Source organism: Cyphomyrmex costatus, unplaced genomic scaffold, assembly GCF_001594065.2.
Source record: "Cyphomyrmex costatus isolate MS0001 unplaced genomic scaffold, Ccosl1.0 scaffold164, whole genome shotgun sequence".
Taxonomy (NCBI): Eukaryota; Metazoa; Arthropoda; class Insecta; order Hymenoptera; family Formicidae; genus Cyphomyrmex; species Cyphomyrmex costatus.
The window spans coordinates 1,187,610-1,204,677 of record NW_017275653.1 but is presented as its reverse complement, the minus strand read 5'-3'; the positions used below and the strand labels follow the sequence as shown (position 1 = coordinate 1,204,677).

The window sequence follows — 17,068 nt, the reverse complement described above, 5'->3', positions numbered from 1 at the left end:
CGGCAAGGTGGCGTTTCAGCTCGACTCCGGGAGTCCGGATTGGGTCGCGCGACCTGAGCGCCACCTGTCTGACGCTAGTGAGTTTCGAGAATTTTCGGCGTTTGTCACGTACGCCAGCGGTGACTCGGTGAGCTAGTGGCGCGTGTATCAGCGTCGTATCTTTTACCCTGAGCTCCTGGGCATCGCAGATCGCAGCAGGTAGAGTTGCTATAGCAACTCTAGCCGCAGGGGTGCATTCAGTGATAATCAAACGTGCATAAAGAAAATTATTCAATTGCATTTTAGATGCGTCTTTATAATAGAAATGCGATTAGATGATGTTCTTTATGCGATTATGCACAAATATTGTGTTGAAGAAAAAGGACTTTTACATATCTGTCTAGGTTGCCTAAAGTGTAAATAGTTCTGATAAGTGCATGGCGTAAACGTAGCCATTGTGTCGATTATGGATCGATCGAACTTTTATCAACTTCATCGTTAGAATTCTGCTCGCAGCAAAATTCCATGTCTAACTGTATCATTTATTTCAAAATTATTTATCATTTTATTTTTCGCGTATCAAACGATAAAATTTTAATAATATGTTAACAAAATAGTGCATACGTATCTCAAAGCAATAGCATATAATAGAGTATATTAAGAATTGAAAAAATTTTAAATCTTTTTAAATCCTCCATTTAAATACACTTCTTATATCTACGGGAAATAAAACTCCGGAGCGATATTCTTTTTTAATTCATCTCGAACAAATATTACACTAAATTTATAAATAATATAGTGAAATAAATCCTTTTTCGAATTTATCAGGAGACGCGGTAGCGTCTCCGGCCATGTTCAAAAAAACTGTGAACGCTAGATAATGATTTATATCTATGCTACATATGAGATATATTAATTGTTCGAGAAATTAATTAATATACTGATTAAAAATAAACCTTCTTTTTTTATTATATAATTTTAAAAGCTTTTAGATTCAATATTTTGTGCAACGTATACATACAATTTACAAGTTAATTGACATATCATATACAACGCTTAATTATATCACACGCGCACATATATAATATATACATATTTTCTAACTAGCTAATAATCTTTTATATTAATATTTTAGAATAATTCAAATGTGGGATCTACATGCAATAGAAATCGTAAATGTTGAACCTCAGTATGGCGACCAACTGCGAAGATAAAGAAATCTGTAATTTCATATTCTTTCCAGCTTTGGACACGATACAGACCAGGTACAGATATATTAGCATGAATATTTAAATCGTGGAGAAGGAATTTTTATTTTACGAAACTATTACGAAGAAATTAGACAAGAACGAAAACGCTAGTTTTATCGATAATACAGGCGGCTCCAGCATCCTCTTAACATAAATATTTCGATAATACATTATAAAATTCATGATTTTTTTTACACATATAACTGCTGTATAAATAAGTACACATTCTTTTAATGCTATAATATCTTACATATTGCCAAAAAATTATACATGATCTTTTCTGTGAAGTTATCTCTATTGATAATCAAACTCAGATGATAACGTTAAATTCACAGTTTTTAATAAAAATCGAGTATTATTAAAATTTAAATATACATATATACATATTTATGAAACTAATAAATTATGAAATTAGTATTGTATTATTAATTTATTAATTTTATAATCACTTAAATTTTAACAGTTTTACGCCACTTCCATAAGTACTGAGCGTCTTTGATAGTATCTTATCAGTATGCTTTAAACGATGACACGAAAGCTACCTGCTTTAATCTAATCTATATTATCGATTAAAAAGAAGTTTTATAATCATATCATGTAACATGGTATAGATGGCGAGAACGGTTTAATAGCTGATGCCTCATATAAGTATATATATCCTTGGTAGCGTGTAGTGAGACGACTCGAATATCGAGTGTTTGCAAAGAACATAATATATAATTTTTTTTAAATTATACATAAATTGAAACTTTTAATAAAAGTATTAGTCTACGAAACTATATTAAGTTATGAATACTGTATTATATTAGTTTATTATTCTTAGGCCCGATTGCACCAACGTGATTTCGATTTTAAGTGAAACTTAAAACTGTCTCTATCTCTGTCTCTCTTTCGACTTTAAAACGAGACAGATAGAGTTTTAAGTTTCGTTTAAAATCAAAGTAACGTTGATGCAATCGGGCCTTAATCACTTAAATTTTAAAAGTCACGCAAACTTTTGTATAATAGCCGAGCGTCTTTAATATAGTATCTCGTGAGATGTTTCTGCTAATAATTTGAATGTTTCTACATATATAGTGTAAGAAATTTATTAGAAATAGAGGCGCGACTTAGAAGCTATCAGAATCAGGACTGTGTATAGCTGTAGTTTATTAATGATAGGACGAAAGAGAGAGAGAGAGTCTACCACCATAGAAAGAAAGAATCAGGCCTTGATTTTGAATCTCACTGGAGCGGGATCAGTTTCGCGACCGTATTTTAAATATGTCATATTTATTTTTACTCTTTCCTCAATATTTTAATTTTCACAAAGCTTCCACGATTTTCCTCAATTAACTGAAAAACTGGTCGTGATGGAGTAAAACTGTGAATTTTAATTATCTAAAAAACTTGACGAGCACTTTCCGTTCGAAGCACGGAAGTGCTCTCGAATAGCGGCGACCAATCCGCAGCTTGCACACGCGATGTCTCATCCCTTATTAGAGGATTCCTCTAATAAATACGTTTTGTATTTTGTATCCAAGTACTTTTTTGAAATGTATAGGTGTATAATATTTTGATGAAAATTAAAATTGCACCATTGCTGATTCAATGTAGCGTTGTGTCTCAGCATTTATTTCTTGTTAAAGCTCTCGTTCGTCAATCTCGGTTAAATTAAACGATGGTTACCATGCAAACGATGGTTGAAAACTCTAAACAGCAATTGGCTGTATAATTATACGCGGTTTTTTTGTCCTACCAATTGACGTTAGGTTCAACTAGTCGAGCACTAATTGGCGAAAGTGGAGGGGCAGATTCTCGGTGATGCCAAAAGTGCATTGCTGCTGCTGTAGCGAGTGAAGCCTGATCTACAATTGCGTAAAATTTATTGTAAGTAGTTGTATAGTTAAAAAAACATTTTGGATATTCTCCTCATATTTAACCATAATTTGTCAATTTTTACAACTTCGACTATCTTTACCTAATTGTAAATCAGGCTTTACTTGAATGTTTTTATAAGTTTATAACGCAGACGCATACCTATCAGCAGTTTGATTTCTTATAGATTATATCAATTGTGACCAACAAGTGACCCAAATCGTGCGGTGTGCCGGTGTGTAATTTTATAAATACATTTTTTTATTTTGAATTTCGTATTTAAATACAATTTTATTTATATATGTATACAAATAGTATGCAAAAAATTTCAACGTCTTATTCCTTATTTAATAGCTGCGGCAGCTATAAATTAAGAGTTTCACACACACAAGAGTTTTATTAAAATAAGAACTACGCATAACAGGTACCATATACATATGTCATCGCTTGAATATTATACAAGCAGGGGCATTTAAAAAAGTTTGAAAAATTTTATATTACGCAAGCATTATATGTATTAAAAAATATAATTCTACATAATAATGTAGGGGATTCTTATCACGTGTACTTTTACTGGAATATTACTGGAAATTTTTTAAAAACAATTTGAAAAGTTCGAGTGAACGTAGATATGTAAAAAATGATAAATATTCGATTGAGAATTTTTTTTCGAACAACTTTAACATTTGAATTGTACAGAAACAGTGCTTGTTGATAAATGAGAACATCCCAACATTTTTTCGAATGTAAGATAATTCGAGGAAAAATGCCACACTTAAAAAGCCTTTATTTTTGAATAACTTCTTAATGTTAATAAATAAAAACAAAAAATTATTATTTATATTTTCGAAACCTTTCTTTATTCATACAAATTAACAAATTAAACTTTTGATATTCCATATTATTGGAAATAATTGATAAATATATATCATATCCAGCAAAAGTAGTCTTCCACCTATATATACGGATAAGATGCCACATCCTATGGAAGAAAATGTAACAAGCAATTAAATAATGTAATGCAATATAAACTTGTATATTTTACTTATTCACAGTCCATAATAAAGCAAAAATTTAAATTATAAAACGCATAAACATATCATATGATAAAATATAAATTGAGGAAAATCTGCAAAAGAGTAATTTAAAAAGTATATTGGACATACTTTTATTCATTTAAACCGCATTTTATTAACTAAAAATAATTCGAATTATATAAAACATTCAAATTTTTAATCTGTAAAACTGAATATTTATAAATATTTGGAATTATACACAATATTTATAAAATATTTATAAGACATTGTATAACCCAAGCAAAAAATATTTATTAGAAATATATTTATCATAAATATTATATAAAATATTTAGTCTACATTCTAATAATATTTCGAATAAAGTCCTATATAAAGTTCTATACAAAAAATATAAATAGGAATAAATGTTTATCATAAATATCATGTGCTGTTTGAGTAAGACTTGATGAAGGTTATAGTATCGCTGGTATTAGCATTATCTAACACACATTCTATAATAAGCTGTTACTTAAGCTTTAAGTATTAACAATCGTAAGATATTGACCAGTCATAGTTGAATATGAGAAGAATAATCGATTACATGATTGGTCAATTTCTTACGGCTTGAAATTTAAAGCTTAAATAATGGATATTATAGAAAGTCTATAAGATGTTTGATTGAAGATTAAAACCAGTTATCACACATTTAAAAGATTTTAACCATCAATCGATTTTAAAATATAATTGATTATTACCTTTATATATATAATTCTTTGTTGAATTTAAATGTAGGAATCAATCATATTAAATTAAGAATTATTCAGCGATGATTACGAATTAGGGATCCTATTTTTGAAAAAGAATAACGTATATGAAATTAAAACTAGGGAAATAGTATATCTATACTGTAATCTATACTGTAATTTTTCTAGCTTCTGGTATGTTTGTTTTTTTTAAAGAATAAAGTTTCCACAGATTTCAGTTTTTTCTGAACGCAGCAATTATCTCGCGAGATTTCATTATTATTATTATAATATATATACTTTACTGTAGCAACATCAAAATATTCGACGAGATATTATTAAAAACGCTCAATTCTGGGCAAATTTTCATGACTATCGATGATAGGTCTCGAGGGTCCGATAATTTAAGAACGATGATATTATGGACACTTAATAAAAATTTGCTATTATTAACATAAATGTTACGCTAATACAGTATTCAATTCATGATTTTTTTTGTTATATAAATACTGTATAATAAATACTGTATATAAATAAATACGAAAATACTTTTAACGCTATAATATCTCATATATTGCTAAAAAAATTAAAATTATAATTTTTTCTCTGCATTTATTATCTCTATTGATAATTAAACTTGGGTGAGATAACGTTAAATTCACAGATTTTAATAACAATTGAGTATTATTAAGTTCTAAACATATATATATATATATGTATATACATATACATGTCTACGGAACTAATAAATAATTATAAAATTAGTATCTCATATTATCAGTCTATCTATATTATTCTCAATCACTTAAATTTTAACAGTTATGCAAACTTCCATAAGCGCCAATTGTCTTTAATAATATCACGTCGGTGAACGAGGGCACAGTCAACGTGATGCTACAAATGCGTTGGAGCGTTTTTTAATTGGTCAATTTGCAATTTTTCTTTTCTTTTGATTGATCCATCAATTGCTTCACAGCATATGTAGCAAGATTTTGACCACAGCTGAGTCATATAAAATCGTACAAATGTAGAATAAGGACAAATTATAGTTTGAAAAACTCGAAAGTCTCTCTGTGAATTTCATTAATTCCGATAAATAACATAAAGTCTAAGATCGGGACGTTTCAAAGATATTTTTGAGCGTCTAAAAATGTATTTTTATATGTCCTCTGATCTTAGTCTTTGTATTATTGAAATATAACAGAATTTATTATATTCGGCGTTCTCCTTTAACTCCGAAACGAGGAATATGGACCGTGCGCCGATGTTATCGATGTGCTCCCGGGCGACAATAGTAAAATCTTATCTCTGTATGTACATACATCCTCTGATAACGCGAATCACCCGCTTATAGATTCACACAGGTAGACTTTGAACATTCATTTTGCGATTGTGTCGTTCATCAGACGGAGGACGCGAATACGAGTGAAGTGAAGTGCAGAGGTGTGAGTAAAGTGTTTTTTTGTTTCGTCATTGACACGACGCGACGCAAGGCGACGCGACGCTCGACACGACGCGACGCCACGTGTCGACGCCACCGCGCCCCGCGCGTCCAGCGTCTACGCGCGCGCGTAGAATCGAACGTCACGTAGTTGTCCGCCAGTTAGTTGGGTAAAAAGGAGTGCGCGTGCGGATAAAGGCGGGTTTGCAGACGCGGACGCACACGCGAAGTTGCGTGCCAGTCGTTCGGCCAAGGGGAAAGCGTGCGGAAGAGATGTGAAACGCGCTCGTATGAGCGGCGGAAACTGTGCGCGGAGATCGTTAGGGAGAAAGGTGCGACGCTGATCAAACATGTCCGGTTACAATGAAATGAATGAGATGAGATCTGTAGAAAGGTCGCGCGATCCGCAACAGTGCGCGGGCGACGCGCAAGTCGATAAAGCGCTTTGTCTGCTCTTCGAGAATGTATCGTACAGCGTACAGAAGAGGATCTTGTCGAAAGGTAAAACGTTGCTCATTACTAATGTATCATCCTATTAAGAATAATTATAATAAAAATAGTAATTGATAAATCACTATGATGCACGCAACATACGATATAATTATTCGAGTAGACTGATTAGAGATATATATAGCATATTAAGATAAGAAGAGACCAAAAAAAAAAGGAGAAAAATCCTCTCGTATTGTATAAATACAATATTATATAATAAAAAATATTCTGCGTTAATCCTAATGTCTTATTATACATGCAATTGAATCTAATTTTAACATAATTATAACTTTTCTAAACAAAAATACGATTGACAGAGTAAACTGGATTCTAAATATTCTCTAGAGATTCCATACAGATAATTGAGTACAAATATCACTTTATATTAACATAATTTATGGTAAACATCTTATTTAGGCTATGTTCCAAAATTTACTGTCAGTACTGAAAACCTAAAGTTTCGTTCCGTGCACTACAGATTTTCAGTACTGGCAGTAAATTTTAGAACACAGTCCTCATTGAATGAACTAATCTCTTCCCAGACATCATATAATATTTATATAAAATAAATTAAGTAACAAAGGAGCATACAAACCAACACTGATACTTATTGCATACATTCTTAGTACTCTTTATTTATTGATATTTTTAATATTTATGCAATAAAAATCGGTGTTGGCTTGTATGCTCCTTTGTTACTTAATTTGATTTATTCATAAAGTTGTGTTTAAATTATCATTTATCAAATATTTATGAATATGTATTTATTTGAAATTTTTGTAAATATTTTTGAGATCCTAGATTGCACAGATCATAGACATTTATTATAAAAGTTATATAATATTTATGGTATATATTATAGTAAATGCTATGAAAAAAAATTTAATAAAATTAAAATTATATAGAGAATATAATAGAGTATAATAAAAGTATATAAAAAGTATAATAGAGATGTGCGAACTATTCGAATACGAATCGAATCTTATTTAATTCGTATTCGAATCGCTGTGATTCAAGTACGAACTATTCGAAAATTTCGAATTAAGTCATTAATAAGTATGCTGTAAACGTCAAAACGACATGCTTTGTGTGTGCTGTGGGCTTAAAGTTAAATAGTGAAATGCAAATGAAAAAGTGGTAAATTTGTTTGATGATTAATATAAGTTTGGTGCACAATTATGCATGCAATTAGTCAAATTTTAAAATATAATAATTATTGTTAATTTAAAAAAGTCTTCTATCTTTATTAAGTTTTTTTTTCTTCCAGGTAATGATTTTTGTGTTGACCAAGTTAGTCGTATGTATAATGCGCACTAAACTCGTATTGGCCATCGACTTGTAACTATAGTTTTATATCTAATATTTAAATATTGCACCAAATTTTTAAAATATCTACTATCATAATTAACGTTTTTATATATATATAAATAGTTTTATCTACATATTAGAATTAAACTGACAATATAATTATGCTGTTAAAAAGTTAAAAGTTATTCGATTGAAATCAAAAAACCTTAATTTGCACATCTCTATTATATAATGTAACAAGTAAAAAATATTTGTTAAAAATATTTATTTGTTATATAATAAGTATTATATAAAACATTTAGTCTATATTTTAATAACTTTTTTAAATAAAGCTTCAAATAAAAAATATATATAATATGTATAAAATATTTATTATATAAATATTCGTGCTTTTGGATATGGTCAAACAAATCTTTAGTGCCATAAAATAATTTAATTAAAGTAAGGTTATTGTAACATTTTATTTATGTTATCAGAAACAAGTGAAATGTTACAGTAACTAAATTTTTTGCTACAACTAAGCTATTTTATTCAATCAAAAACTTTTTACCCAAATCCGAATAAATTAATTTAATTAATACAACCAAATAAATTTTTAGTAAAAAAAAAAGTATTATAGAAAAAAATAATTAAAGAAATTTCTGCTGTGACAAAAAAATAATATTTATTAAAATTTTTGTTAAATAAAAAAGTATACTAAAAGAATTTATAAACACTTTCTTTAAAAAATATTGCTTTTTAGCGAGTGAAAAAATGAAAAAAATAATTAATTTTGCTTTTATTTGTTCTGTAAATCAAAACTAAGACAAGAACTCTCGTTTAGGAAAGGAATATATTTATTTTTAGAACAAAGACGTCAGTTGTAGCTGAGAGTATTTTGAAATTGATACGATTTATCGCGGAATTGCTCTATTTGACTTTGTTTCAGAGTGTTCAGAGAGAGATTAAATATATTTCATTATTCTTATATTGACTATTTATTAGTTATTAATTCAATTGTTGTTAGAATATTATTTATCCACCCACAATAAACAAATTGATAACAAATTAGTCAAAAAATCAAGTTGGCATCAAACTCGATAAGCTTCGGTGACAAATCCGGTACTGTACAGTAATAAGTTTGTATTTTGTTAGCAAAACCTGGATATTCATATAATTAAAATTAGTAAATCAGCAGTAAAAATTGAAGAAAATTTTGATCAATTTTTGTTTTGCTCGGTTTTTACCGTCAGTTTGTTCACATTTATGATAACCTTTGCAGTTTTGTAGATAATTATAGTTGGCATATATATGTTACATCAGCAAATTTTGTTTACTTGACACTTGTAATTTGCTGATATCATTAAATATAACAGAATTTACTGTTTTTAAAATTTGATGTTTTTTTGTTGACATTTGTAGCAAACATTTATGCTTGCTTACAAAATAGACTCGACTCATATAGATATATATATATATGTATATATATAGAAGAAAATTAAAAATTTCTTAACACACATTTATGGAAATATGCAAATATCCTTAATCAGTTGTTAAAATAGATGTATACATATATATGATAATATGATTTTATAATAAATAATTTCTTAAATTACATATTTGTATATTTGCAACTTAAATATTCATAATGTTTTATAATATGTCACTTTAATAATGAGTGAACATCTTATTTTAATATAAATAAAAAGACTAATTATTTTAAATGCATAAATTGTGTTAATGTATAAAATATAAAAAGAGATTTCAAAAGTCATTGCAAGATGATACTTCAAAATGAACATAAAGTTATGTCTCGTGGCGGTCACGTACTTTCTCTTTCCATCTCTCTTTATTTATCTGTTCTTTTCTCGGTCAATGAGGGGGAAGCCTCTATCATTTCCAAACAAAGCTTTATCTTTTCTGTAAGCTCTTTGCTTGATCTCAGTAACAATTAGATTTTATCTTATCATCCCCTAACGAAAATAAACATTGGAATACAAGTTAAAAATGTAAGAGAGTAACAGAAACAAAAATAAAGCTTATAGAAAATAAATTTGACGGAGACAACGGAATGTATAAAAGAAATGTAAATACCACTTTCACACTTTTAGTCTCTACTCGAATTTAAATATTCTCCTCTTCAATTTTGATGAACTTTGAATATAATAACTTGAATATGATATGATACAGATTAAAATAAGAAATTTATATTTTTTATAACTATTCTTACGTTCATTAAGAAGATAAGATAATACTTTTTCGAAATAAATCAACTCGTACATTTCTAAGCATGTACAACATATTATCGAAACGATAAAACACACACACAAAATATTTTAAATCAAATATATTTGTGTGTTTTGTTCATTACTCTGTTTTTACTTGCAGTTTTTTTTGCTTTTATTGTTTTTTATGAAGTTCTTATACTATACAGTGTGACCCAGTAATTCTGTTACAAGGCAATATTTCCGTTAATGTTAATGATACGCGAAAATGTCTGAAGAAGAAATTATTTGGTTCGGAGGGGAACATGTTTTGGTTACCTTGCTTTTTTTCTAAGAGACGCCAAAAAGATATGTAAAACCAAATTTTTATATTTTATAAAATTTTGCAAATATGTATGATAATTATTTTAATATTTAACATTTGGATATCGTATAAAATTATTATTCTTTTTTTATTTAAGTAGAAGGCAACTATTATCAAATTTAAATAAAGATCATGTTTAAAACCTATAGTATATTTTATTTGCCAATAGTATATTTTATAGTTTATTTTATTTCTCACAATAGAATTTTTAATTATTATTATCGATTAAAAGAGAAATATTAATTTTCTTGTGAGTATAAAAATCACGTGTAATTGATAAAATTACTAATTAATAGATAATTAAATTACTTATTAAATTAATAATTAATAACAGTAAAAGTAAATTATGTAAAATTATGAATTTATAAAAATGCAGCATAATGAATTATTTAAGTATCGAAGATAAAATATAATCGATTACAAATCAAATAGCATATATTGAGTACAAAAACAGAGAGGAATATTCAATAGATTTCTAACAAATTACAATTATTAAAGAAGATCTGTGTTGTGTTGCTTTTTATACATTTAAATTCAATTACAAAATGTACTATTATAATGTCTTTGTGTAATATGTAACAGTTGCTTCATGTTAGCATAATTATTCCATGTGTGACAGTGACAACATTCTTATTACCTATGGAACTTTCACTTTGGTTCATTTGAGAATACGATAACTTGTTTAGATTGTAATTACATTCAAACTGTGAATGTCATATTTCAGCATGCATAAATATTCACTGTAAATTTTTCATATAATCATCAAACTCTGTTTTCTGTAAAGCATCATTATTTTGTTTTATAGAAAGGAAAACATTGTTAAACGATCTTAATGGCGACTTTCGACCGGGTGAACTCACAGCTATTATGGGTCCTTCAGGCGCTGGAAAATCTACATTAATGGATATCCTAGCAGGTTTTACGTTAGTATAATTAGTATTTGATTAATTTTATCTTACTGAATAAAGAAGACGCAATTACCAGCTCATAAATTTTATTTAACACTAAGCATGAAAAAGAATAATAAATGTTTTGATTTTACTATTATTACTACTGCAAAAGATCTAAGATGATGATTAATATATAATTGTAATTTATGAATATGAAAGTTTTTTGATGCCTTTTTTCAGTGTTTTTCATGTTAATTCAATAGTGTCTACACACAACAAAAAGAGTATTAGATTTAAAATTAAACACATAGAAATATTTCATAAATATTAAGTAATTGAAAATAATAAAGAAGGCCTTGTTTTATTAATAAAGATTATAGTATTACAAATTTATGTTAAACTCGAATTATAGTATATAGTTTATTTATTATGCGTTTAGACTTTTTTCTCTTTATATTTAAGGATAAACCTTTTCATTTTTAAAAGTATCTTGTAAGCTAAAAATTTTATTAAAAATATTGTAAATATTTACTCGAATCCGAACAAAAATATCTTAATTGTCGATATATATCGATAATCCCTTAAAAAAAGAGCCTTGAATCTAGATATCATATCGAATAATCCTGATTATTAGCAAAATAATTAGCAATTAAAAAAATCAGCAAGATTTTTTAATAAATTTGTAAATTCTAAATTGTAAATTGTACTTACTATTCCGCACGCTAAAGCCGTATGTTAATTGAATTATTCATTAGAATTGTGCGCATATTGAAGTCATGGTAGACGTATATGCACGCACTAAATTACGTAATCTTCAATATCAATATCCGTTCACTCTTCAGATGTACCTTAGATGTCACGATGCATTGCAATGTACACAAGTACAAAAATGAGCTTTTAATCTTATCTTCTTCACACTTGTATCTTTTTCTTATCTTTTTCTCTTTTGAACGGTTCTCAATTATAAATGTGACTAATAATCGATTGGCGAATTATTTACAGGGACAATATACTAAATTTATTAATTGTTATATTAATTGTTTATGAATTTTAATTACTAATCAAGGAAAAGGCTAAAATATTCATTACAGATTGCGTTCAGCAGAAAAAGAAGTATTTTGTAATATTGCGCTGAGGCTCGAAATGTACATTAATTTGTAAAGTGACAAATTGAATTAAAGTTTTTTAATATAGCGCATTGTGTCTCTTCCGCATTAACTTTAAAAAGCCGTTTACATATTTTAATTTAATTGTTTGAATTTCGAGGAGTCTGTAATTGATTTCTTAATATTGTTACTTCATAACTGTTGTAAAATTCTTTAATATGATTAGTCTTGTCCTTAATTTCTTAGAAGATATAAATGTCTATACGTATAAACCAATTATATAAGAAAATTTTATTAGAAAATAATTGCTACTTTTTTTTATATACTTACGCAGCATATTTCAATACGCATGACGTCACGTGTTGATAGCGCATCCCAGACAGCAAAGAATATTTATAATAAATATTTATTACTATTCATTTTTTGAAATATATATATTTTATACATATTTATGGTAAATATAGATAAATATAATATTTGTAATAAATGTTTATGAAACGTGCAATCTGAGATCATAAAAATATTTATAAATACTTTGTAAATATTTTATAAATATTATGTGCTGTCTGAGATACATTAATAGGGAGAAGTTATAATATTACGAATTAACGACATGTTGCATTTCAGAACAACCTCAATCACTGGTAGAATTATGATAAATGGACAGGAACGAAATATGTCAGAATTTCGTAAACTGTCCGCCTACATAATGCAGGATGACAATCTGCAACCATTTTTAACAGTGCAGGAAGCTATGTTCATTGCTGCTGATCTCAAATTAAGTTTGGATCATCGTCAGAAATCGCAAAAGGTATCATTATAAATGTTATTATATTAATATAGAATTTTCCGATGGTAAAGTAAAATATCTACAATGGAAAATATGTAAATTAATTACCGAAAAAATTTATTGTATTGTAAAACAACAATTTGCATTTTTATCTGTAAAAAGAATGTATTAAGTTAATTTTTTTCCATCATATTATTCTGTAGTATTGTTTCTAATTTTCCTCTAAGACGATAATTACAAATACAGGATGTCCGGAAAATTGTCCGCAATACTTCGGGTAGTAATTCGGTACCTAAAAAGAAGGAGAAAGCTATTTAAACATAGCTATAGTATAATAATCTGCATTTTTTAAAAACAATTAATATGTGATTTTAGTATGAATAAGCGATTTAAATTCTATCTTTAATTAACTTTTTTTTTATAATTACGTATTAAATTAAAATAATTAAAGTGAACGTCAATTAAGTTATTATATATAATTATACATATATCTTCATAATAACTATAATAATAGATAAGTAATCAGAAATGCTAATTGAAATTTAATATTAAGAAGTTAATATGCGTATTATTTAAACATTTTTATTCAAGACTATAATATAACAAAAAATTTTGATCTATTTTATTAAAAAATTTGTATAAATAATATGTTTATATAATAAGAATTTTTTAATGGTTGTAAAAATCTGTGTACCATGAATTAACATAAGTTGTACATTAACTACACATTAGCTTTTATTTTATAATAATAAAGTAATTAAGTTTAATGGATCTCGATAAGAGTATATATTTTTACTCAATATGTATAATTATATAACTTAATGATGTTACATCGAAGTTTTTTTAGATAGAAGAATCTCTAATGCATATGAATTGACGGATAAAAGTTAATTGACGTAATTATGTAATAGATTGACAAAATATTAGTAGCGATGGGTCTCGACGAGTCTCGTTACATGATTACGGGCGTACTTAGTGGAGGACAAAGAAAAAGACTCGCCATCGCACTTGAACTGATCAACAATCCACCAGTTATGTTTTTCGATGAACCTACAAGGTAGATATTACATGATTTCTGTAGCAAGATTTATTTTTGATCACGTACATACTTTTTATATATAATTATTTCTATTTTTTTTAGTGGTTTAGATAGCACTTCTTCAAAGCAATGCCTAGCACTTTTAAAACAGTTAGCGCAAGAAGGACGAACAATAATCTGCACGATACATCAGCCGAGCGCAATTCTTTTCAACATGCTGGATCATCTTTATGTGATTGCTAACGGCAATTGCGTTTATACGGGCAGCACGTATAATTTGGTGCCATATCTACATAGTATAGAATTTGTCTGTCCGACACATTATGATCCTGTTGATTTCTGTAAGTTGTGCATTTTTAAAGCCGACGAACCACTACACGAAAATCTTGGTAACATAAAACTCTTTATTCCATAGTGATGGAGATATGCAATGGTGATTATGGTCCCCACATATCCAAGCTAATGGAATCGATCGACAATGGCAAAAATAATCAATGGAGATCGACGAAAACCGATCATTTGAACAAAAACCAAGGAACTATTACCTCACAGCAGGTCGCTGAGAGATTCTATTCCTTTGAAATGGAATTCAAACGTACTTCATATTATACCGATAACTTTTGGAGGCAACTCTGTATTCTTATCAAAAGAAATGCAATTAGATTATATCGCGATAAGGTAATATTATTATACGTAATGGATCTTATTTATGAGATACCTTTTACTAAGCTAAACAGAAATTTACTTTCTCATCTTCCTCAAATATCGGAAAAGAAAAATTAATGTTATATAAATGTTCATTTAGATAGTGAATAAGTTGTATAAATTTAATTAGTTAATTTATACGTATTACAATGTAATAAATTACATTAATTTTTCTTTTCCAATATTTGAGGAAGATGAGAAAGTCAATTTCATATGCAATATGATAAATCATATTGCATCAATAGTATCAATGTTAATACGGAATTTTAAATTCTTTCTGTTTTTTCTTTATGTAGGCATTAACGCTCACACGGATATCAGTGCATTTGACAATTGCTTTGGTTGTTGGCACATTATATTTTAAAATCGGCCAAGACGCTGCTTATATTTTAGACAATTTTAATCTATCATATTATAATCTTATGTTTCTCACGTATAATGCATTTAGTGCTACAATGGTTACGAGTAAGTTTATTATGGTTAATTCAATTCAATTCAATTTAATATTTAATTTTTTTTAACTCAACCGGGAGAAAAGTATTAGCTTCGTTATCAATTGGACCTCAGTAGTCTCTTTTTAAACAAAATTATTTTTCAGATAAAATTTGGAATAAAATGTAAATAATAATATTGGGAAAAATATTTGGCACAGTTTGTCGAATTGATAAAAAATTTAACGCCACAGAACATTTGAAAAAAAAAATAAGATTATCGCAAAATGATGCTCTTTTCTTTGAGTTTATCCTTTTTGCCCGATTTAAGGTTTAATAATTTTACAATTTAATGCATGCAGTGTTCTCTGAAATACAACGTTACATTTATTTTCGTCTGTTTTGCAGTTCCATTGGATTTACCGATACTAAAACGTGAGCACTTCAATCGTTGGTACAAACTACGATCGTATTACCTAGCGAGTAAAATGGCCGATTTTGTTATCCAATTTATTTCTACGTTTATTTATACAGTCATAGTATATTACATGAGTGGCCAACTTCCTGAAAGCAGAAGATTTGGGTTATACATGCTCATGTGCTTTGTTGTCAGTCTGGTTGGTCAAACAATTGGATTCATTATAGGATGTGCGCTAAAGATTCAGGTTTATATTAATCTATTTTATTCATTTAATATATATAAATTTAATTAAATTTGATAATTATATATATGTAGTTTATATTAACGAATATATGTTATTTTTTGTTTCTATTTTTATTTGGAGGAAGTATGACTGGGGAGAATGATTTAAAAAAATCATCTGTTTTACAATCTGTAAATTGATAATTATTTTATTTCAGAATAGCGTAATTTTTGGACCATTTGCAATTATGCCATTCGTTGTTCTCAGTGGTTTTTTTATACACACTAAAGACGTAAATCCCTACTTGGTTTGGCTATTTGACATGTCGTTCTTCAAATATGCTTTTGAAGGAATGTTAATGGTGATTTATGGGTAAGAATTTCATTATTTACTTTGATGTATGATAGTAATTGATATTTGATATATCCACAGACAATTAATATTATAACTGTAATGCATTTATTTAAAAATTTTCAAGTATAGATATTTATTTAAAGTAGAAATATTTAATTATTATTAAAAATAATTGAATTAAATCTCTTAAATTTCATATTTTATTCTTTCATAAAATTTAAAAAGAATATTTTTAATCATAGTTACGATCGGGAGAAATTAAAATGCTCGGCGGATTATTGTCACTTTACTACTCCCAAAAAATTCCTCATGGAACTGGGCATAGAACATATAAATTATTGGTTCAATGTGACAATATTGGTATTACTATGTATCGTTTTAGATATTATAGCATGTATTATATTAAATATGAGGATCAAGAAACGTATTTAATACATCTTAAGATGAAACTTTTT

The 17,068-nt window shown here is 27.8% G+C and overlaps 1 protein-coding gene across 1 annotated transcript; it reads left to right on the top strand.

The window, feature by feature from the left end:
• Positions 1-6,540: 6,540 nt before the first annotated feature.
• On the top strand, positions 6,541-17,068 carry LOC108771689 (ATP-binding cassette sub-family G member 1). The gene is made up of 10 exons (XM_018537043.1): positions 6,541-6,787; positions 11,460-11,577; positions 13,278-13,461; positions 14,352-14,497; positions 14,582-14,820; positions 14,895-15,157; positions 15,481-15,649; positions 16,024-16,280; positions 16,477-16,631; positions 16,856-17,068. Exons 1-10 carry the CDS (start codon positions 6,637-6,639, stop codon positions 17,043-17,045), a joined length of 1,872 nt encoding a protein of 623 aa, XP_018392545.1. The 5' UTR covers positions 6,541-6,636; the 3' UTR covers positions 17,046-17,068.